Source organism: Astatotilapia calliptera, chromosome 18 (genome assembly GCF_964374335.1).
Source record: "Astatotilapia calliptera chromosome 18, fAstCal68.1, whole genome shotgun sequence".
Taxonomy (NCBI): domain Eukaryota; kingdom Metazoa; phylum Chordata; class Actinopteri; order Cichliformes; family Cichlidae; genus Astatotilapia; species Astatotilapia calliptera.
In genome coordinates, this window is record NC_137439.1 from 33,199,140 (window position 1) to 33,222,355 (window position 23,216).

Sequence of the window (23,216 nt, forward strand, 5' to 3'; positions counted from 1 at the left end):
CTTATAGTGGAAAATACGTTATACAGAAGAAAAGAATATATCGTGATACATATCATTACCGCACGTGCTTCAAATTATATCGCGATATGAATTTTAGGCCGTATCGCCCAGCCCTACTCCAGACCTTGGCAAAGATGTGACACACCCAAATAACTTGAACTGATGATCCTGGAATATGCAGTTGTTTAGAAATGGCTCCAACAGACCGTTCAAACTTATATAGTTTTCTTTTTTAGATTTTCACAGAGTTCTGTGGATTTTTTCATTTTTCTGTCTTCTGTCAGTCAAATACTTTTTATGTTGGCAAAAAGAAACTGACCGTTTTAATCAATCGTGATCACGAACAAGAAGGTAATAGGGTTTGGTCTTGTCAAGTTAAAAGACACTGTAGAACATAAGTGAATACATGTCTACTCCAGTGCAGTCTTTGCTATCCACAGGACAGATCAAGTTCCAGGCTATTTGAGGGTGATTTGTACTGTATAGGTTCAGTATGTGTTTTTAAAGGTGACAAATCGCAGAGTGAAATTCAGTGAAAATAAAGCGTGAAGCCTAGATTGTGGCTCTGGCTGTATGTTGAGCAATTATGGAAAGTAACACCTTGCAAGTGTAAAACAAGTTTGAGCAGAGTGCTGTGACCTGAGAGTGCAATGAAATGGCAATTAAAGTAAGATGAGCCATTTAGCAATGTTCAGGAGCTGTGCAACAAAGCTCATTGCCGCTCCAGCATTATTGTCATTATTTTTTGGATGCAGTTTAGATTATCAGTGAACATGTAAAACTGGCTTTCCAGTGTCAAACATTTCAATTCTTTCATTGCACATTTAACAGAGCAGCAAAGAAGCAATTATATTCAGAGCTACAGGATGTACATGTTAAGAGTGCCGATGAGGAAAGTCTTGGAAAAGCTGATGTTAGTGAAGAGCACATCCAGGTGATTCTTCTTAAAAGAGTAATTACTCAAAGCTTGAGGAGGAGAGCATGAACTTCCGTAATGTAGCTAAGCGACTAGAAGATGATGAGGTCTTTCTGGTCTATCTTCACATCTTTTATCCTAACATGCTGATATCTTGCACTGCTCTTTCGAACCCCTCCACACAACTGTTATTTTATTACACTCCAATTGCACAAGTAATAAGTTAATGGGGGGTAATGAGCTCAAATACACCAAACTCTAATGGTATTCTACTGCTGTGATAAAGCAGTCATTTTAAATGTACATTTCCTTGAGTGAAATTCGATGAACACAGCAGATTAATCATGACCAGTGTCAGTGTTTTAATCATGTAATGTAAAGTTTAAATTGCAGCCCCATGTGCAGCACTTAACGGGCCAATAACAAGTTGGGAGTTCAATATTTAGGAACTCTGTGAGAGGATGTAGCGTGCAGCCTTTGAGCAGGATTATTATTTGAAAAGGGCACAGAGTATATCTCTTTCTTCTCCTTGTTTTTGTGTTCTTTTCTGGGATCACGGGCGTTACTGAACCCGGTCTAAGAGTTGTTTTTAACTCTAGAGCACACAGAGGCTCTCTTGAGTACAGAGTCAGTGTTAGAAAATAACCCCCATCTATATGTTATAAAATATAAACAGACTTGAAATCATGAAGACGCCTGACTCATTTCTTTTTTTATTCAGCTAGCATGAAAAGTCAGTAAACGATTTCCTTTAGCCTGGCAGGTATTGACAGTTGACCTTTTCCATTAACAGTGGTGTATACGCCCAGGGCCTGTGCTCTTCACTTGCCTCCTATTGAGCATGAGGAGAGCATGTTGTACATGTTACCCCTGAGTAACCATCTAAATCAAAGGTGAGGCCCCATCAATCATACTGGATAAAGTCGAGGCCGACATTTCTCCCAGGAACTGATAGCAGCACAAAAAGCACACAGGCCTCACTTATCAGGACAATGGCAACACAGAGCATGAGCAATGTACGAGTCCCACTGCTGAGGTATTGGACCTTCATATTCATGTAAGACACTGGTATTTTTTGTATCGAGTAGTCGGTTTTGCACCCTCTAAAATATTGCCTAGTGACTTAGTCTGATGCTATAGAAACTGTTTCAGATGGCTTTAGACATTCAACTTTTAAACAGCACAGATGGGCAATGCTGCATTTCATGCTATTAGAAGTTGCCCCAAATTGTTGCCTTAGGCCTGAGGACTAAGTGGATTTGGGCAAATTACAACCCAAGACACTCTGTGCTTTAGTAAATAATGGCAGTGCCAAGTGACAATTCATTAGACTAATCACTGATCTAATCACTTCTCATTTGGGTAGGGGATGTTATTCAGTCATTGGGACCAGTCTGATAAGTGTGAAAAACACTAATATAAACAGAGTCTATTAAGTCTAGACATCTGGAGTAATGACTCAAAGTTAACTTCAGTATTTACTTCTAGGGTGTCCTTTTCCACTGTGTAACCACACTGATAAGCCACGAGAATAAAAGAAACAGACTAATATTCTTTGGTCCTCAAAACAACTCAAACCTGTCTGGGTATGGACACGGTACTTTTGTGCTATCTGGCAATACGATGTTGTTAGCAGTCTCTGTGGGTTGAAGCTTCGATGTCCAGTCAGAAGTCGCTGGGTAACTGTGCCGTCTGTTTCTCTTATTTACTCATAAAACATGAGCAGAAATTGGAAACATGATAAGGGAGCAATTGCTTATTGAGAGCTTCAACACTTATGGTTGCATTCACGGCATCATATTTCTTTCCTTGGAATTTGATGACATCTGAGACTAAAATGGAACTGAACCCCAGTGTTCATCACAGGTTGCTTTCATTTTGTTGGCAGCTGGAAAATTACATATGTGCTAATTGTCTTACCAGTAAAATAGTCTTAGTGTATTTCTTCCAAGGCAAGTGTTAGCTAAGTGTCAGTCTTGCAAACTGACAAATAAAAGTAAGTTCTTGATTTAAAAAGTATTCTGTCACAGTCTGGCTGATCCATTTAGAAATGTATTTGACTGAAACCTAACAATTAAGTTCTGATTGAATTTTAAGTATGGTAACCATTTATTAGAAATCAAACTAATACAAACAAACAAATACTATATCCTTCATGTTTTTGATGAAATAATTTGCCATCTCCTCGGCTTATGTCTAAAAGTAGTAGCTTTAGGTTACTGGTTGGCCTCTTCAGTTTGTCTTGTTGCAAAATAAGAATTTCCAGAAGAAAAACAAAGAAAAACGACATTTTTAAAACTTGGTTTTGAAAAGAACTTTAGGGTCAGGAAGCATCATGCACATCAAGAAGGAGTCAAAAATCAATCCGAAATGAGTCATGCCGCAAGGTTTTAATGAGCTGACGGTGTCGGAGCGAGCCGGTGTTTTACACGCTGCGTCCTTATCAGTGTGTCAGAAACACATCCACTGGCATGACGCACAGCAGTGAGCGCCATCGCTTTTTTTAGTAGCCATTTGGAGACTGGCTGCACTGTACTGAAACAACTGATTAAATATTCTGCTGCTGCAACGCTCTGAGGAATTTATTTTTCTGTTCTTTGTGAGATTTAAACAAAAATAGCAACCAAAAAAAAGACCACCTATGAATACATCATTAAAAATAAGAGATGATTAAGAGTGCTTCTCTGCAGAGGATTCATCTTTAGAATAGCTCTCCTGCAGTGAAATGGAAGGAGAGGGGCAGAGGGAAATTTCTAATGAATTAAACAAGGCTTGACTATAATGAAGACATGATTGAATCACTGGCTTTCTGCTTGCAGGAGAGTGCCTTTGCTTAGACGGCTACATGAAGGACCCGGTCCACAAGCACCTCTGCATCCGCAGTGAGTGGGGGCCCAATCAGGGGTAAGTTATGATAATCACCTCATAATGGTTTGTGATTGCTCATTACCATCCCAAAGTCAACAACAAAGGAATCACCCTACGCATCAAACCAAGTGGTATTAATTTGCCTGCAAGAATCAAAAGGAACAGTAATGTTGACAAGTACAGCTGATATTTTTGAACACATAAAAATTTCTAATGCAGGTAATTAGCTGTGCACATCGGCATGTACTGTAAAGAGATCATTTTTCTTTGTTGCTCGGGTATTTGTTTATAATCGATGTCATCGTCTGCCTGATACAATTCCTAGTTTTACAGTCCTCCGCTTGTCCCGAGGTCATGTCACTGCATAAAACAGATTAGATGTGTTATTATGCAGAATGTTCAGATTTACATTTCTACAGCTCTATTCTCTGACTTTATGTATCAACAAATCCTAAAGTCTGCTGTTCATAGGCACTTTCCCTAGCAGGGTCAAAATCTTACAATATTGCAGACAGAGAGCCAACAATTACCCCCCAGCGAACACAGATACCATAGTACTTACTGCCTGCTGTCGGCTGCTCTCAGTGGTCACTTACAGGCTTGGGAATACATTAATCGAGGGTCTCTCCAGCAGCTTCCACCTGTGGAAGTGAACAGCACGATTTTAGCACCTCAACCAAAAATCACAACTGCAGTAATAAATTGTACTGAAGTACAACATGGTTTTCTAAAACCAAGCAAATTCATGTCTGTTCTGTGTTCAGTTTAGTTTTTAGGTGTAATTTCTTGCAGACTCAATGCAGCCACAGGCGGTGAAGTACCTGCTGTGACGAGTATTTTAACTGTTAGTATTAAGTTGGTATGTACCTCCGAACCCATAATATATCCAGTAATGTGGCTGCAATGACAGCTGCGTGACTTTTAGTACTATCTTTAAATCATTTTCGGCCATAGGTAGATTTGTTAATTTTCAGTGGCTTTAATGTGGTTTATGATCTCTGCGTCTTTTGACCTCAAAGTCACCAGTTCTGTAATGATTCCAAGTGATGACTCGATATTTTTTGGCCTTAAAAATGCTGTTTCAGGCTCTTCTCCAGGAAGTTATATTAACACTTAATTGAGTTCACATCTGCTTCTTTAAAAAGTCCTTGACCTTTGGCGAACACTGGTGCCACAGTGCTGGCCACTCGGTGACCGCTGTGTGTGTAAGTGTGCGTGTGAGGTGTTACTGGTTTAAACTGTCTCGTGGAGTTTTCTTGGTTTGTTCTGTGTGTGTTTTTATACCAAAACATATTGACTAGAGTGCTCATGACATTTCTTTTCTTAGAAAAAAGAAAGACATGCACTGACCACAGGGAGATATATTGTGAGAACGAGGGGACCCACTAAAGTTTAGCTCCAGAGCGATATGTCTGGGCAACAACTTGTTAACAAATGGTAACAATGAAGAGGTACCCCACTGTGACTTCTTTAGTTCTTGTGGACTGGTACTAGATTCTGCTGCACCATGAAATCGTTCTACCAATCAGTGTGAAGAGTGAATGTGATGATGGCCTGAACAAGTCAAATCATACATCCCTAATCGATCACGTCGCCGGCAGGCATGTATTCTCTGTATCACACGCCAGCCTCAGTGCAAGTCGGAAATGTTTTCATCTTTGTCTGCATTTTATGAAACGTCAGAAATTTGCCCCCTTTGCCCATCTACGTAACTCTGCACCTCTTTATCTCATTTCCCTGGCGCTCTCCCTGAGTCCCTGTCACACCTGTGTAACTGAGTGAGCACCCTGGGGTGACTTAAATGTTTAATGACCACGGCCTATGGTGTGGATGCAGCTCTTCCTCAATGTTCTTTTTGCTTACAGTAGTGGTGGAGTTTGCTCAGAATGACATCGGTCCCCTGTCACTTCTCCCCCTTACGCTCTCACTTTGCAGACTGTTTAGTCCCGGAGCTGCCACTCCCCATTAATCTCCATCATTGCCCCTCTCTCGCTTCTGCCTCTTGGCATCTGTCTCCTCCCTTTGATGCCCCCACTCTCACTGGCTCCTTTGTGCACCCTCTCCATCACCTTCCGTCTCTCTCTCCTTTCACTTTGACCCTTTCTCCCATTCTGTCTCGCCCAGTCATCCTCTCTTATCCCCTCCCCTGGTAAATAGATATGAGTCAAAGTCACATTGCATGTCAGCTGCTGGAGAAACACATTTTTCAATCATTATGTTTACACGTAGTGCACACTGCAATGCTGGTTGTGATTTGTTGGGCTCTGCGAGGCGGGAAAAACTCAAAGTCACACACGGAAACATGGCTAGTGTTTCGATGTCTAGGGGGTTTAGATTAGGAGGATGGTACAATGAAAAATTTAACACTTCGCAGGCTTTGATTTTAACACACAGTTTTATTCTCTCTCACCTTTTTTCTGTTCCTCTGATCTATTCTTTTTTCTTTCCTCTTTTTCATGCCAGTCCCTGGCCTTACACCATCTTCCAGCGCGGTTTTGATCTTGTGATGGGAGAACAACCCTCTGATCGCATTTTCAGGTAAGGAGAACTTCACAAAACTTTGTTTTATCTGACTGCATTTTCTGTGGTGCTGCAGTCAAATAACTTGTTAGAATTCAGGTACAATAGCTTTGATTGTGTCTCTCCCTTATGATTAGGGGAGGATTTTGAGCTCCGGCTGCAGAATACCTTCTAACTCTGTCGGTTTTAAATGCACTATGAAAGGGAGCAAGAGGTTTGATTTTCAGATGGGAGAAACATCACATAAGCTGTTTGCTCTGCTGTTGAGAATTGATTTTTAAAACAATCTGAATGCTACACATTCATGAAATTGATTGGAAAAGTTAATTTAGTTGACCACTTCAGACAAGGTCTGAATTAATGCTTGATGCATATTTACCCTGCTGCTAAAAAATCACTTTAAAAAGGTTACAACGGAACAATGGCTGATGTTTCATTTGAATTGAAATTGAAAACACTGAACAAGTCAAGTGTGTGACAGAACAGTTTCTGTCCATGCTGACTCCATATTGCTTCTCAGGTCCATAAGTTCATAGTGTTTTGGGTTTTTTTGTAATTTTACGCCACCATTACAGAGTGGATCTTAAATCAAACCAAGAAGATGTGATTGAAGTGCAGACTTTGAGCTTTAGTTTAACAAAATTATTGCATCAACTGTTAAAGATTTTTATTTTATAAATTGTCTCCATTCATACAGGCTCAAGTTGTCAGGGCTCTGTGTGCGGGCAGGTAGAAATGTGGATCCAAATGCAGGACTCCGAGACAAAATGTAACTAAAACCACAGCTTTTATTGCTGGCATGAAACAAAAACCCAAACCAAACATGAAACCAAGCAGGCACACACAGGCAGGGTCTGAGGGTACGACGCGACACCGAGCATGGGAAAACACAGGGCTTAAATACACAGGGTAGTAATGAGGGAATGGGCCACAGAAGGGAGACACAGCTGGGGGAGATCAGGGCTAACGAGACGGGGGAAACAAAGCTGCACACACTAACATAAGACAAAGACTTTCACAATAAAACAGGAAACATGAATCACAACTCAGAGACACGGACTCAACACAGAGACAGAAAATGACACATGGAACTGAACTATACATGAAACCACAATTCCTAAAACATGGATAACAGATACATGAAACTCAAATAATAATCATCACAACCACAACAAGAGAACAAGAAAACAATCCATGATGCAAAATTACACCAAAACATAATAAACTCAAAATACGAACCATGACACAAGTGTAATTAGACAGTTGACTGTAAAGCGGTTTTGCAGCCATGTTGATTTGATCCCATCGTGTTGAACTCGTGGCATGTGGTAGCTTTTCACTGCAACTCTCGCTATTATACTCAAGAACAGGAAGGCCAGGTGACATTTGGGCTGAAAATCCTAGAGAAACATTGTCTGTTGCAGTGTTATGGCGTGGACACTGTTGTGGAAGTTTTCCATTTAATAAAGCCTGCAGACAAGCGGTGAGCGGTAGCTAGCATGTTTTAATCAAAAACAAACAATCTGCTGTGGTGCTAAATGACAAATATTGTTATTTTCCAAATACTTATGGGACTTTTGTAAATACCTTGCTATTTCTTCAGCAATTCTGCACTGATGAGCAACAAAGAGCAATAAAGAGTCTAAAAACAACACAAAAGACCTGAAAGACAAATTCGAGCATGCAGGATATTCACCTTTTATTTAGCATATATGACAGCACAAACTGCTAAGACAAATGACTTGCTAAGCACCAAACATATTTCCAAGTTACTAAAGAATCAGATATAGTTCACAGATGTCGGTTCAGATTGAATGAGCCCTGAAAAGCAAGTGAATGCTGGCCTTTTGTCAGATAAAGGTAGCTAATTTACAGCTGCTGTTATAAATTATTATGCTTTTAAGAACAGATGAATGTTACAAGCACAGCGTTACAATATATATTTAATCTTTTCCCTTGTGTCTTATGACAGAGATCGTTGCTTTAGGCTTTTGCCTTGAAGAGAACATATAGCTGAGAGAAAATCATCAACATTCACAACAACACATCAGGGTATCGGGCCACTTGTCTGAGACCGAGGTATCTAACAATATTCTCAACTGCTTTTCTTGCCAAGTTCTCCGACTTGAGAAAGAGCAGATCTAAGAAGGAATGTGCCACTGCCTTCATTACAAGTTTCTGACTCCTTTCATGACAGCACAGCAGCAACAACAAGTTTGTGTGACTGCACAGTTGACGTGAACCGTTCTTATCATTGTTAGCATTGTCCCTATGCTGGGACACACATTCGAAGCTGGAATCACAGTAATATCTCCCGGAGATGCTTTGATGCATTTCCTTGCCTGCCAGCATGCTTTCTGCAGCAGGCTCCCCACCTTTATTACAACAATAGTTTAAAATCTCGTTGTCCTCTGGCGCCTTCAACACAGCCATCCATCCTAATTTAAACATTTTTAGCTTTAAACTTCCTCAAACGTCCCTGTTTGCTCCACACATTAGAAGAGACCTTGAATTTTGAGCAAGCACTCGCTGACCTGCGAAGCCGTCCTCTTGTTTCTTTGAACAGATATTACTGTTCAACACAAAAGCTAATTAGCTGAGTGAAATTGAAGCGCTATAGAGAGTAAAGCAAAGGAAACCCAACAACACAAACAAAATTCTTGCGTGTTGGAGGAGCTAAATGGTGAGAGTCAGCATTCGCAAACAGTGTTTCCTATTTGCACAGTATTAACCGCAGGGAGTTCCTCTGCGGACTGCAAACATGTTTTCCACTCAACAACCGTTTCCTCTCGGGGCCTCTTAGTGTTTTCCACCACCACTTTCTCTTAGGTTGGACCAAATAAGTCGTACAGTAGCACACAAGTCCCCAGTTGTCCATTATGAAGCTGCGCTCATTAAGTGGCTGCTAATTTGTCCTGCGGTCACCCATATACGTCATACCGCATCACAGGGAATTTCAGCACTCCTGCTATACACAGTCCCGCAGGAGAAATGTGAGGTAGCAACAGCGCAACAGTGTCTTGAAGCAATATGGAAATATTACTATTTTAATGGACTTCCATGTTATACTAACTTGCTACAGCCAAGTGTTTTGCAGTAAACAGGCAACAACACTTTGATCCACTCGAATCTTTTAAACTTTGGAACAAAGGGAGTAATTGGGTGGATATAATGAAGTGTTCCATTTCTATAGTGATTTAATCCTTCTAAAAGCGACTGGTAATGCATGCAGCACCCACAATTCACTGCCCTTTCCTTATGCTACGTTAGCATTTTATTAAATGCAAATTGAACAATTGTAAATGAGGAAATATGTTTAGTCTGCAGAAAAATGCCTGTTAACTATTTAATCAACAAGTCCCCCCTTTTTGTATTACAAGTATCCATGAATTATTCATCAGCACTAATAATGCATTTGATGTTAATCAGCATGCGCTGTTTAACTAAAACTTGAAGCATTACATTTCATCTGCAGAGTGTTTAAAGACTGATGATGTCCATTGACTCACAAATAAAGAATTGTTTTAAAGCCCTTGTTCCAACCATCTGTTGTTTACAGATTTATGGCCCTGTTTTGTCTTGGGGGAAACTCTTATGGGCCCTTTTTTGCCCGGGTGCCTCATTTGCTATGCAGTCTGTCCATTAACTCGGTGCCCTTCTGCTCAAGTCAGAGTTATGCAAAAAGGATAACTTAGCTGAAAGGTAAAATAAATAACCTGTAACAAACACGATGCCATTAGTCAGAAACACTGACTGGTGGATTTCCAAGGTTTGTGAGAAATGCCCTGATGATGATGATGATACGAAGGTTAATGCAATTTGCCTTTGAGACTTCAAACTTGGGAACAAGTTTGACAACTCAGCATTAATAAGACATGCAGGGTTTAATGGGAGTCGTTTAAAAGTTCAGGGTCTGAAGTTTCAATCGTCCACTGAAAGTCTTTAGACACTGCATTTTCAGTTTGGGGCATTCTCCTCTGTTTCGTGTTTCCTTTAAGTTCCTCAACTTTAAAGTTGTGCAGTAATAAGTCACTGGGATAACCATTATATCCTCGATGTCTCTATTTAATCTTTAGTTTTCTATTCAGATTTTAATAAACCAACACAGCCCTCACTTCTGCAGTTCTTTTTAACTTTTTGTGCCTTTATACTTTTAACATTCACTAACTTTTTGATGCAGAACCTAAAAGACTACTGCTGCATCGAGTTCAGCCTAACCATGTAAATAAAAATTACAACCTTTTTTTCTGCTTAATGGTAAAAAAAAAAAAACAGCAAGAACCCAAATAAAAATATAAAGAATCACTTGACAATTCCAAAAATGACCACATAAGCTGTGTGTTAAGCTTTTAAACATTAGACAATAAACATGTCAGTAAAGACATATATAACTGGAATATTACTATTAAAAGTATAAAACCATGTTATTATCGCCTAATGTAGATGTCATGGTTTGCCAAGCGTGTAGATTAGAAAGGAGCCAAACGCAGACAATGGAGATGAATGTGGATGTTAACAGAGAATGAGCCTTTATTTATGGCTGAGCAGATGTTACAAATAAACGGCAAGGAAAACTAGAAAAGAACAAACAAAACCTATACTGGGAAAACTAGCCTGAAGCCTGAGGCATGGAGGGAATGACACACAGCAGCGATGCAGCAATGCAGACGATCCGACGACGCGCAAAGAGGGAAACGAGGAACCGGAGGGAGACACAGCGAGGGGAGCAAAAGTAGACACTCTGACATAGCACAAAGACTATCAAAGTAAAACAGGAAATACGACACGTATGTACAGTCACAGAGACACAAGACCAGGACGCAGAGGCACAGACTGGACGCTGAACAGAGGGAGCACAGAATCCAAACCTAAGAACAAAACTCTTAAGAAGAATTAAACACCAGATAATAATAATCAAAACAGCACAACCAGAGAATCGGATCATAAACCATAATACACAATAATACCAAAACCCACGAAACTCAGAATGCTGGATCAAGCTGACCCAGAACCATGACTGTAGATCTTTAACTTCTTGATTTTGTTCTTTGCTTGGAAATAACAGTTCACTCAAATTCACTATTGGCGTTTGTGCTGCTGAAGTTTCATATACTGTAAATATTTATCCCTCAGTTGTTGTAAAAGTCACATTTGCAGGACTAGAAGCCTAAAACCAAATAACACCTTACAAATACGATCATACATGCAAAGTAAGGCTTGCACACCTTCGTAGACACAAATCAAAAAAGACATTGCAGTTGCCATTCATGAACTACTTAGTAATATGTTTAACTGTAGTAACCTTTCGCCATTCAACACTTCACAGAAACAGGATTTCAACTGCTGTCAGTTCAAATAACTCTCACGACTTTTAGTCACAATTCAAAAAAGTAGTATTCTCTACATTTGTTTTTCTATGTAAAGAAACAGCATTTATGAGATCATCATCATATTATTATTACTGTTATTATTATTTACTTTTATTATTCTTAGGTATTTTGTCTCATATATATGATTAGACCGCTGTTTTGCCAAAATTTGAAATAATGATGTCATTGTAAGTAGAACCTGTTACAGGGCAAAACCAACATGATGAACGCCGGCTAAATTCTGTTTTTGTTGACAAAATAAACCCATTTCAAAGGACACGCTGTGCTTGCTTGATAATTATCATAGGTGTAATGAAGAACACTAATCAGCTCTTCATCATTGCATCTGTTAATAGGCGGGATATATCAGGGAGCAAGTGAACATTTTGTTTCTTTGCAAACAGTTTCGCCTAGCAAAAGTCAGCAACTTCCAGCAGCCTCTCGCCAACTGGTTGGGTAATTTCCTAGCAGCTGGAAGTTGAAAGGGGCTGCCAACAGTCTCAAAGGCCTTAATGATCTATTTTCCCCCGAAAAGCCTAAACCTACAACCCTACCTTACACTCTCATCTACTTTTCTTGTCCTCTTGCAGATTCACGTACACCCTAGGAGAAGGGATGTGGCTGCCATTAAGTAAAAGCTTTGTCATCCCCCCTGCTGAGCTCGCCATCAACCCATCAGCCAAATGCAAGACAGACATGACAGTCATGGAGGATGCGGTAGATGTAAGGTGAGAGACATTTTCTGCACTGCACTTTTCTTCAGTGTTACTTTGGGAGTCATGACAGTCCAACTAAAAAGAAATAAAAGGAGTCATCGAGCAGTGAAGCAGGGTAGGATTTTGCTGACCGCTGCACCAAGCTGAAAAGTACCTGAAGGAGTTTCTTCTTAATGCTGCACTTGAAGGATTGCAAAGACTTTCTGTCGACTCTAGTAAAAACAGACTTTTATTATTATCTCTCATCAACTCTCTGACATGTTTTGTATCCTCACGTAATCAGCATTTGTTTTTATTCATTGCTGTTGCTGTGAGTTTTAATCAGGCCTCTGAGGATTTTGCCGAGGTGGTCGTGATTCAGAGGGCAATGCAATTCTGCAGTCTAACACAAAAACATTTATGAATAAAGGAAAAAATGCCAGAGTTTAAAAAGAAAGAATTGCTTGGCAGTTCAAAGCCACTGAGAGCGTTTGAATTGTTAAATGGTTCATAAGTCCAAAGAAAATCTACTCTGTGTGCAGTGACTGTGGGCTGCAGAGAGAGCTGTAAATGAGCCAAAACAGTGCTGCAGAGTTAAACCGGGCTCAACTGATGACATGTATTACACAGTGGAAGCAATGCCCCTGAGCATTCTCTTTATGTCTAATGAGAAATGGACAGACATGCTACTTGGGGTTGGGGGTTAAATCGAGAACATACCCACCCAACCCATAAAAGGTGATTTTTAAGGTAGTGCTGAAGAATTTGTGTTATTTCGACAGTCACTGACACGGCAAGCAGGAAACATGTCTCACTGGCTTGTTATCTTGACCATCTACACCAGCTGTGGATTAACAACCACGATGATCCTACTCTGGTCCAGATCACTGGAGATGTGTGCAGCAATGTAATCTGTCCGGGACACAAAGCAAAAACCAAATCATTGGATCCAGTATATGCTCTAGCTAGCTTTTAGCAAGTTAGCTAGTGGTGCAAATGAGCACAGACACATGAGCGTATCTGAAAGAGCTCTCTCTCAGAGTGTGGTTTGTGCTTCACTTAAAAATCACATTAACTTCCAGACTGATGGAATAAGATGGATAAGAAAACATCTCAATGTTTATTTAAAATATGCTTTTATTTTGTGTGTAGTGTAGGTTGGGTACTGTTCTGTTCAAAAATGCTTACTGGCAAACAGATTTTCACTGGAGACATGGGACGGGTGTGTGCAGTCATTCTGTGCTTTTTATAGGCAACTTTGGGGTGGAGCTAAAGGTAACCATGCTGGATCAGAGGTTTAGTCCAGAAAGAGATGTCTACATAACAAGGAAGCCATGTGTTTATAAAAAACAGAAGTTAGACTCCTATAATAAAATAAATATAGTGGAGCAGACTATTTCTGTTATAGTCTGTGTTTCTAACTAATTAAAATAAATCCAATTATCAAATTTACATTTTTCCGTATGCCTGAGCCTTCAGCGTTTATGTTTATGCTTCATTGACCAGCCAAAATACGAGGCTCTCTGTTCAACACGTTCTCATCCCAAAACATGACAAATCGTCGGTATGTTACGCAGTGGGAATGAGAATGCTCTATATGATCAGTTATGTCCCATTTAATTACATTTATTTAAGTTACTTAAATTAGTCAGGGGTATGCTCAAATATGACCAGTACAGGGCAGAATTTCACAGCATCGTTCAGTATCTAGTGAACTCTTTTGGTCATTTCTTTGTTTGATTTAGTTTTTGGTGGATAAATAAGGAACCTGAGAAAAGTTTCCACCAGTGTCCTGAAGTTAGTGACCTTTGGTGCTCTGTTTTGTCCAGATAAAATTTATTGTGCATTGAAGACCCCAACATAACACATCCTCTTCTCTGAAAATGAAAACGACTAAAACTTTTAAATGTTCAAAATTATTTCAGATTAATTTTCTGAGAGTCGTAATTGTGTGAAGAACAGAGCAGCACCGATTAGTCTGGTAATTTCAGAGCAGTTAATGGCAACGAAAAATCTTTTCTGCTGGAACACTTGTTTTGTTTTTAATTATTTAACGTGTTTTCCAGAGAAAGAAAGAAAGTGAGAGACAGAAAGAGACAGTAGTACAAGCAGTGCTTGTCATAAGTGATATATTATGGATGAGCCCTTTAGATTCACACTTTACATTCCAAAACAAAAACACAGTAACCTTTTTGCACGTGTCTAAAGTCTAAATATTTACTCTAAAAGATCCCTGGTCCTCGTAGACATATGACACAAAGACAAGAGTTTAGGTAATAATATATTTTTAATTCTTTTGGTGCACGGATAAAAAATATCCACATAAGACTGAATCAACAGTAATATCAACAGTATTACTGATCAGGTTTCTGTAAGATCATCTCTGTAGACCTCGAGCATAAAGACTGCTGCTCACTTCTACTTGAAGGACAGACCAGTAATTAGTTTGATGCAGAACCGACTTTGCTTGTTGGTGGAAAGCTTTAAGATTCACCCAGATTAACAGTTAACATGATTTATTATGTTTTAGAAAAAAAATATGTCGGAACAGGATTAGTTTGTAGAGAAGAGGTCGGTCCTTTAGTGTCTGCTGAAACATTCAGTGTCAACAAGTTAGTGTGTAACAGTGTAAAGCGCTGCTCTGTTTTACTTATTTTCCCTGTGATATTATACCAGGTAAAGTTCGACTCACCAGGTGATTATCAGCATTTTTGTGAAGCCTCATAAACACAGAGGGAGCTTTTTTTATATTTGAATCCCAAAGAGTTCAGAAATGTAAAGAAAAACTGATTAATTTCATTCATGAAAACACCTCCAGACATGTTTCTGTGTATCATAGTTATAGGGTACATTTGTTATTGATTGCATAAAATATCAACTCATTATTGATAAACAGGGCCAACTAGATTTCGGCATAAAATAAAATTGTGGCTGGATATGAAGGGTGTTCATCTAAGATGACAGGGATTATGGATTAGCCCTCAGGTGATTTAGTCATCTGATATACTGCTCTTAAATTAATGAGACATCCACGAAGGCAGCTGCCCACCTGATGACCCATGCTGAATGAATGATGTGTCATCTGTGATCGCTGTCAAGCCACTTCCTAAAGGAAAAGAAAATCACAAAGGTGTCAATCTGGAGTTAAAACAGAAGATGTCAGTAGATTTTATTCTGCGAGGACCATGAATGCCTGAACTGAATCGCTTTGCAGTTTAACAGCAGTTGTTTCAGTTACCTTCTGGATCAAAGTGGTTGAGCAGCAGGCTGAATGGCAGGAAGACAGATAGAAATTGACACCCCTGGGCTACTCTACTGTCACTAAAAAGAATACAGTGAAAAAGTTTGGCTTCTGCGTTCCTATACATGTGAATGGAAAACCATACATCTGTCAAACAGTAAGAGAATAACAACTTTAGATGACAGAAGACGATGTGACGGCCATTTATAACACAATCCTTACTTGCATGAGTTGGTCTATAGTGCTCTTTGTCAAATGCAGTGTCATTTTTTTAGCCTGAAATTGAATGACTTTGATTCAAAATACACAAAATTTAAAATATTTACCACATTTAAACATGTTTAACTGTGAAGCTCTACATGTAGATGTTTTATGGGACAGTGGTGACAGAGTTGAAGGGACCCTTGACACTGTCACAAGAACAACATTTGTCAGATTCCCACTAAAGCAGGCAATGACCTGGGGGACACCAAGGTGTTCCCAAGACAACGGGCATATATAAACTCTCCGGGCTGCCATGGGCCACCTCTGGGGTCTCCCTCTGTGGTCCTGGTAGGACATGCCCAAAAGACCTCACTTGCCTGATGTGGGAATGGGGAAAGGCCATTTATTAAATCTGTCAGCCACTGAGGTTGATGAATTTTCACGCTTAGTGATTTCTTTTTTAAATAGAAGCAAAGTCATTTGACTTGGTTCATTATACTGATGTGGCTCTGAGAGGATTGTTGTGATTATTTATCATATTGTTTCAATGAATTTCACACTGAACAAGAAAAAGGATTAATTATCGGGAGAAAATATTTGGGTGTTTGTTGCAGGCATACAAAACCAATTTGATGAAAGCGACGTATAGACACATACGAATGTAAGACTCCAGCTGTGAGTGTTTTACTAACTAAAAGTGCTGCCTGAGCCACAGCTGGTTGAAAGGATTAGTTATCAGAACAGGAAGTGGACATATGTATATTTTTAGCTTGTTACTGACAGAAATGATGATATGATGTCGGAGTTCAGTGTTGTTTAGTGTTAGACTTTATTGTCAGCGCTGGAAGCAGCATCTACAGTGGGGCAAAAAAGTATTTAGTCAGCCACCGATTGTGCAAGTTCCCCCACTTAAAATGATGACAGACGTCAGTAATTTGCACCAGAGGTACACTTCAACTGTGAGAGACAGAATGTGAAAAAAAAATCCATGAATTCACATGGTAGGATTTGTAAAGAATTTATTCGTAAATCAGGGTGGCAAATAAGTATTTGGTCACCTCAAACAAGGAAAATCTCTGGCTCTCACAGACCTGTAACGTCTTCTGTAAGAAGCTTTTCTGTCCCCCACTCGTTACCTGTATGAATGGCACCTGTTTGAACTCATCATCTGTATAAAAGACACCTGTCCACAGCCTCAAACAGTCAAACTCCAAACTCCGCCATGGCCAAGACCAAAGAGCTTTCGAAGGACACCAGGAAAAGTATTGTAGACCTGCACCAGACTGGGAAGAGTGAATCTACAATAGGCAAGCAGCTTGGTGTGAAAAAAATCAACTGTGGGAGCAATCATCAGAAAATGGAAGACATACAAGACCACTGATAATCTCCCTCGATCTGGGGCTCCACGCAAGATCTCATCCCGTGGGGTCAAAATGATCATGAGAACGGTGAGCAAAGATCCCAGAACCACACGGGGGGACCTGGTGAATGACCTGCAGAGAGCTGGGACCAAAGTAACAAAGGTCACCATCAGTAACACACTACAACGGCAGGGAATCAAATCCCGCAGTGCCAGACGTGTTCCGCTGCTGAAGCCAGTGCATGTCCAGGCCCGTCTGAAGTTTGCCAGAGAGCACATGGATGATACAGCAGAGGATTGGGAGAATGTCATGTGGTCAGATGAAACCAAAGTAGAACCTTTTGGTATAAACTCAACTCGTCGTGTTTGGAGGAAGAAGTATACTGAGTTGCATCCCAAGAACACCATACCTACTGTGAAGCATGGGGGTGGAAACATCATGCTATGGGGCTGTTTTTCTGCCAAGGGGACAGGACAACTGATCCGTGTTAAGGACAGAACGAATGGGGCCATGTATCGTGAGATTTTGAGACAAAACCTCCTTCCATCAGTGAGAACTTTGAAGATGAAACGAGGCTGGGTCTTCCAACATGACAATGATCCAAAACACACCGCCCGGGCAACAAAGGAGTGGCTCCGTAAGAAGCATTTGAAAGTCCTGGAGTGGCCTAGCCAGTCTCCAGACCTCAACCCCATAGAAAATCTGTGGTGGGAGTTGAAAGTCCGTGTTGCTCGGCGACAGCCCCAAAACATCACTGCTCTCGAGAAGATCTGCATGGAGGAATGGGCCAAAATACCAGCTACAGTGTGTGCAAACCTGGTAAAGACCTATAGTAAACGTTTGACCTCTGTTATTGCCAACAAAGGTTATGTTACAAAGTATTGAGTTGTATTTTTGTTATTGACCAAATACTTATTTTCCACCCTGATTTACGAATAAATTCTTTACAAATCCTACCATGTGGATTCATGGATTTTTTTTTTCACATTCTGTCTCTCACAGTTGAAGTGTACCTCTGGTGCAAATTACTGACCTCTGTCATCATTTTAAGTGGGGGAACTTGCACAATCGGTGGCTGACTAAATACTTTTTTGCCCCACTGTATATGCAGTGAGATGAAATGCAGAAATGTGGGGGACACAGTATTCCTGCATTTCTTTGGCACTTTGAGAAGTACTTTCAGAAGTATTTTACACAGTTGTTTGTTTAAAAGTTTTTTTTAAATGCCTGAAAAATATGGATAAAGAGAAGAATAAGGTGCAGAGATGTAGGTATAGAGCTCAGAAATTCTGTCACCAGGTTACTCTGAGTATTTTTCATTTAAAGCAATATTGTAGGAACCACCATTTCTCATCAAATTGGCTGCGGTAGCAGAAACTATGGGAAGGTTTTGTACACCGCTGAACACCTCTAAGGAATTATTTGTCACCAGCTCAGCAGTTATCTTTCTTCATTCAGCCGCTCACATTTACAATTAATGTATTCATGTTTAGCCTCTTTACGTCCCTTTGCTATGTTTACATTCTTTAATTGTATCTCACTCTTCAGCATTTCATTTTCATTTGGCAGTTTATTGCTGTGTAAATGTGTCATTTCTCTGATCCGATGAAGGCTCCTCTCAGCTTCCCCAGACGCCAAGGGAACAATGTTAGCACCTTCTTGAACATGGTCAAAGGAGCTTGCAAAGAAAAGCGTCTGGACTTCTTTAAGTTGCTTGAAGACGTTTCACCTCTCATCCGAGAAGCTTCTTCAGTTCTAAGGTCAAATGGTGGAGAGTCCCAGATATAAACCTAGTGGGAGTTTCCCTCCACAGAGGGACAAAAGGACCCCCTGATGATCCTCTAATCACCTGAGCCAAGGTGTGAAACTGGATGTGGGTCCCAATCAGCCAGAGTTTCGGGTGTGTTCATTGTGAAACCTGGCCCCACCTTATCATGCGAATTCCTGAGGTCAGATGGCCCAGGATGTGAGTGGGCGTTAAGGCGTCTGGGAAGGGATCTCAAAACTGGAATATAGATGGCAGAGAGTTGGTGTCGTAAACCCCGCCTCTGTTCAAAGATGGTCGTTCACAGTGGACATAGAAGCTTCTTTCACTCCTCTTTCAAACCATCTGTCCTCTCTGTCCAAAATGTGAACATTGGCATCCTCAAAGAGTGTCCTTTATCCTTAAGATGCAGATGGACTGCTGAGTCTTGTCCTGTGGAGGTGGCTCTTCTGTGTTGTGCCATGCGCTTGTGAAGTGGCTGTTTGGTCTCTCCAATGTAGAGGTCTGAGCATTCCTCGCTGCACTGTACAGCATACACCACATTGTTAAGTTTGTGTTTTGGCGTTTTGTCTTTCGGGTGAACCAGTTTCTGTCTGAGCGTGTTGCTGGGTCTGAAATACACTGGGATGTCATGCTTGGAGAAAACTCTCCTGAGTTTCTCTGATACACCGGCTACATAGGGGATGACAATGTTGTTGCGTCTGTCTTTCTAATCCTCCCTCGCTGGTGTCTGGTCTTCTTTTCTGTGCCTCTTTGCTGACTTTAAGAACGCCCATTTAGGATAGCCGCACGTTTTGAGTGCTTCCTTTACATGTGTGTGTTCCTTCTTTTTTCCTTCAGGCTTAGAGGGAACATGTTCTGCCCGGTGGTGTAGGGTCCTGATTACTCCAAGTTTGTGTTCCAGAGGGTGATGGGAGTCAAAGAGGAGGTACTGGTCCGTGTGTGTGGGCTTCCGGTAAACTTCGATGTTGAGTTTGCCGTTCTCTTCAATGTGCACAGCGCAGTCCAGGAAAGGCAAACAGTTGTCCTTTGTGTCTTCCCTGGTGAACTTGATGTTTTTATCCACAGCGTTAATGTGCGCAGTGAAGGATTCCACTTCTTGTGTCTTGATTTTGACCCAGGTGTCGTCTACATATCTGTACCAGTGGCTGGGTACTCTTCCTTTGAAAGAGCCAAGAGCCTTCCTTTCCACTTCCTCCATGTAAAGGTTGGCTACAATAGGTGACACGGGGGAGCCCATGGCATGAGCCCATGAGACCTCTGCCTCACCACTACATATTTCAAATACAACGAAGGCTTTTACAGACAAAAACATGGCTGTGCCATGGGCTCCCCCGTGTCACCTATTGTAGCCAACCTTTACATGGAGGAAGTGGAAAGGAAGGCTCTTGGCTCTTTCAAAGGAAGAGTACCCAGCCACTGGTACAGATATGTAGACGACACCTGGGTCAAAATCAAGACACAAGAAGTGGAATCCTTCACTGCGCACATTAACGCTGTGGATAAAAACATCAAGTTCACCAGGGAAGACACAAAGGACAACTGTTTGCCTTTCCTGGACTGCGCCGTGCACATTGAAGAGAACGGCAAACTCAACATCGAAGTTTACCGGAAGCCCACACACACGGACCAGTACCTCCTCTTTGACTCCCATCACCCTTTGGAACACAAACTTGGAGTAATTAGGACCCTACACCACCGGGCAGAACATGTTCCCTCTAAGCCTGAAGGAAAAAAGAAGGAACACACACATGTAAAGGAAGCACTCAAAACGTGCGGCTATCCTAAATGGGCGTTCTTAAAGTCAGCAAAGAGGCACAGAAAAGAAGACCAGACACCAGCGAGGGAGGATTAGAAAGACAGACGCAACAACATTGTCATCCCCTATGTAGCCGGTGTATCAGAGAAACTCAGGAGAGTTTTCTCCAAGCATGACATCCCAGTGCATTTCAGACCCAGCAACACACTCAGACAGAAACTGGTTCACCCGAAAGACCAAACGCCAAAACACAAACTTAACAACGTGGTGTATGCTGTACAGTGCAGCGAGGAATGCTCAGACCTCTACATTGGAGAGACCAAACAGCCACTTCACAAGCGCATGGCACAACACAGAAGAGCCACCTCCACAGGACAAGACTCAGCAGTCCATCTGCATCTAAAGGTCAAAGGTCACTCTTTCGAGGATGCCAATGTTCACATTTTGGACAGAGAGGACAGATGGTTTGAAAGAGGAGTGAAAGAAGCATCTATGTCCCCTGTGAGCGACCATCTTTGAACAGAGGCGGTGGTTTACGACACCAACTCTCTGTCATCTATAATCCAGTTTTGAGATCCCTTCCCAGACGCCTTAACGCCCACTCACATCCTGGGCCATCTGACCTCAGGAATTCGCATGATAAGGTGGGGCCAGGTTTCATAATGAACTCACCCGAAACTCTGGCTGATTGGGACCCACACCCAGTTTCCCACCTTGACTCAGGCGATTAGAGGATCATCAGGGGGTCCTTTTGTCCCTCTGTGGGGGGTCACTCCCACTAGGTTTATATCTGGGACTCTCCACCATTTGACCTTAGAACTGAAGAAGCTTCTCGGATGAGAGGTGAAACGTCTTCAAGCAACTTAAAGAAGTCCAGACGCTTTTCTTTGCAAGCTCCTTTGACTACGATGACCTGGATGACTGAGAACCTTCACAGACTTCTTGAACATGCTGTTGCACTCTTTTGAACTGTGTTCAAACGTGTTTGATTATAAATTTGTCAATATGTCATGTTCATATTGATTAGCTGGCGTCATAATTAAAATGACTGGATGAAAAATCAGTAAGAATTTTGGAAATACTTTATTATTTATATGTGTTTGCATTGTTTTGAGATGTTATTCCCAAAAACGTATGTATTTCTATGTGTGTTGTATGAGAGCCAATCAGCTGTCATTGTAATTGTCACTGTATCAATGATATTAGGAAGTCATATTCAGAAAGACGCTATATTTTTCCTTTCATTTGTTGATGGTGAGTTTCACCTCCCTGTCTGAACAAAAATAAGTCCACTGCAGGGTATAACTTGGCATTTAATCACACATTTACTTATAACCGTTTCATTCATGTTAATGGTTCCAATAATTGAGGCTTACATTCAGTTTATATTTCAAAAGCAGGCAGCTGTCTCTATAAATATATGACATGTCCTTTGTGGTGGAATTAAGGCACGAAAGGACCACAGATCCATGTTTTGAGCCATCTTTATTTAATATTTGCATCACACCACCACAACCCCACACCAACCCCTGAGTCCCCGTGTTTTAACACGGCGGGCGTGATTGCGGATGTCGTGCAGGTGCGTCCGCACGGCACCGCAGACCACGCCCCACCACGTCCTTGTTCAACGTTACCAGTGTGACTTTTTTGGTTTTTAAATCCAGTGTGTTTGTTACATAACGCAGAACTATTTCAGCAGAAGCTCTTAATAAAATCAGGATAATTAACTGTGTTTTAACCTGTTTGTTTTGCTTTTCTGGTGAGAATTTAAACAAGGTAAGCCATTCCAATGACTTAATAAAGCGATGGTGTTCTGACCGTAACATCACTTACGTCAGATAACCGTTTTAATTGTCTGTCGTCTGTCGTTCTAATTAGATAAGTGTGTTTGGATCCATTGTCAGTGCCAATTAAAAGATTATAATCTGATCTGAATCTGGAAAACTGTAATCCAACAGAAAAGCTGAAACTTTTAGGACTTCCTTCCCATCAAACACCACCTTGTTTTACAGAGAGAGATCTCGTGATCGTATTGTTCCATGTTTAATGCCTGGAGGGGATGACTCCTTTTTAATGTTGAGCACCAGAAACATTGCACATGGGATGTAATGAAACATGTAAAAGAGTTTAGGGAAAGTCATGAGTCTTACAAGTGTATCATTTGATGTGTTAGTTTTTGAGACCATCATTTTATTCCCCGATGAAAAACCTAAACAAATTGCATGTTTCGTTAATTAATTGAGAATTTTTCTTTAAAATAGTCTCCGCATGAAAGCTCGTAGCATGTTCCACTGTTGTACAACAAAATTGTGTAATACTGAAACCGTTTCCTGAAATAAAAAAGCCTTTAACATTTCTCCTGTGCTATCCTCACCCTAAATTCAGTTTGGCAGACATAGTTGGGCGAAAGCATTTCAGATAGTTGTAATCAGATCGTTCTTTCTTTAATCTAAATGTTTGTCCTGTCTGCATTAAATTGGTTTTGACATCCAAACGCCCAAATATTTCCTCCCAAATG

General features: G+C 40.8%; 1 protein-coding gene across 6 annotated transcripts in view; it reads left to right on the forward strand.

Moving 5' to 3' along the window:
* Positions 1–23,216, forward strand: part of astn1 (astrotactin 1) — a 476,318-nt gene that overhangs the window by 184,968 nt on the left and 268,134 nt on the right. For all 6 annotated transcript variants that reach the window (XM_026150134.2, XM_026150137.2, XM_026150138.2 and 3 more), the window contains 3 exons: positions 3,736–3,820; positions 6,248–6,322; positions 12,264–12,401. In XM_026150134.2, coding sequence (XP_026005919.1) covers positions 3,736–3,820; positions 6,248–6,322; positions 12,264–12,401 — 298 coding nt within the window. The remainder of the gene's footprint in view (positions 1–3,735; positions 3,821–6,247; positions 6,323–12,263; positions 12,402–23,216) is intronic.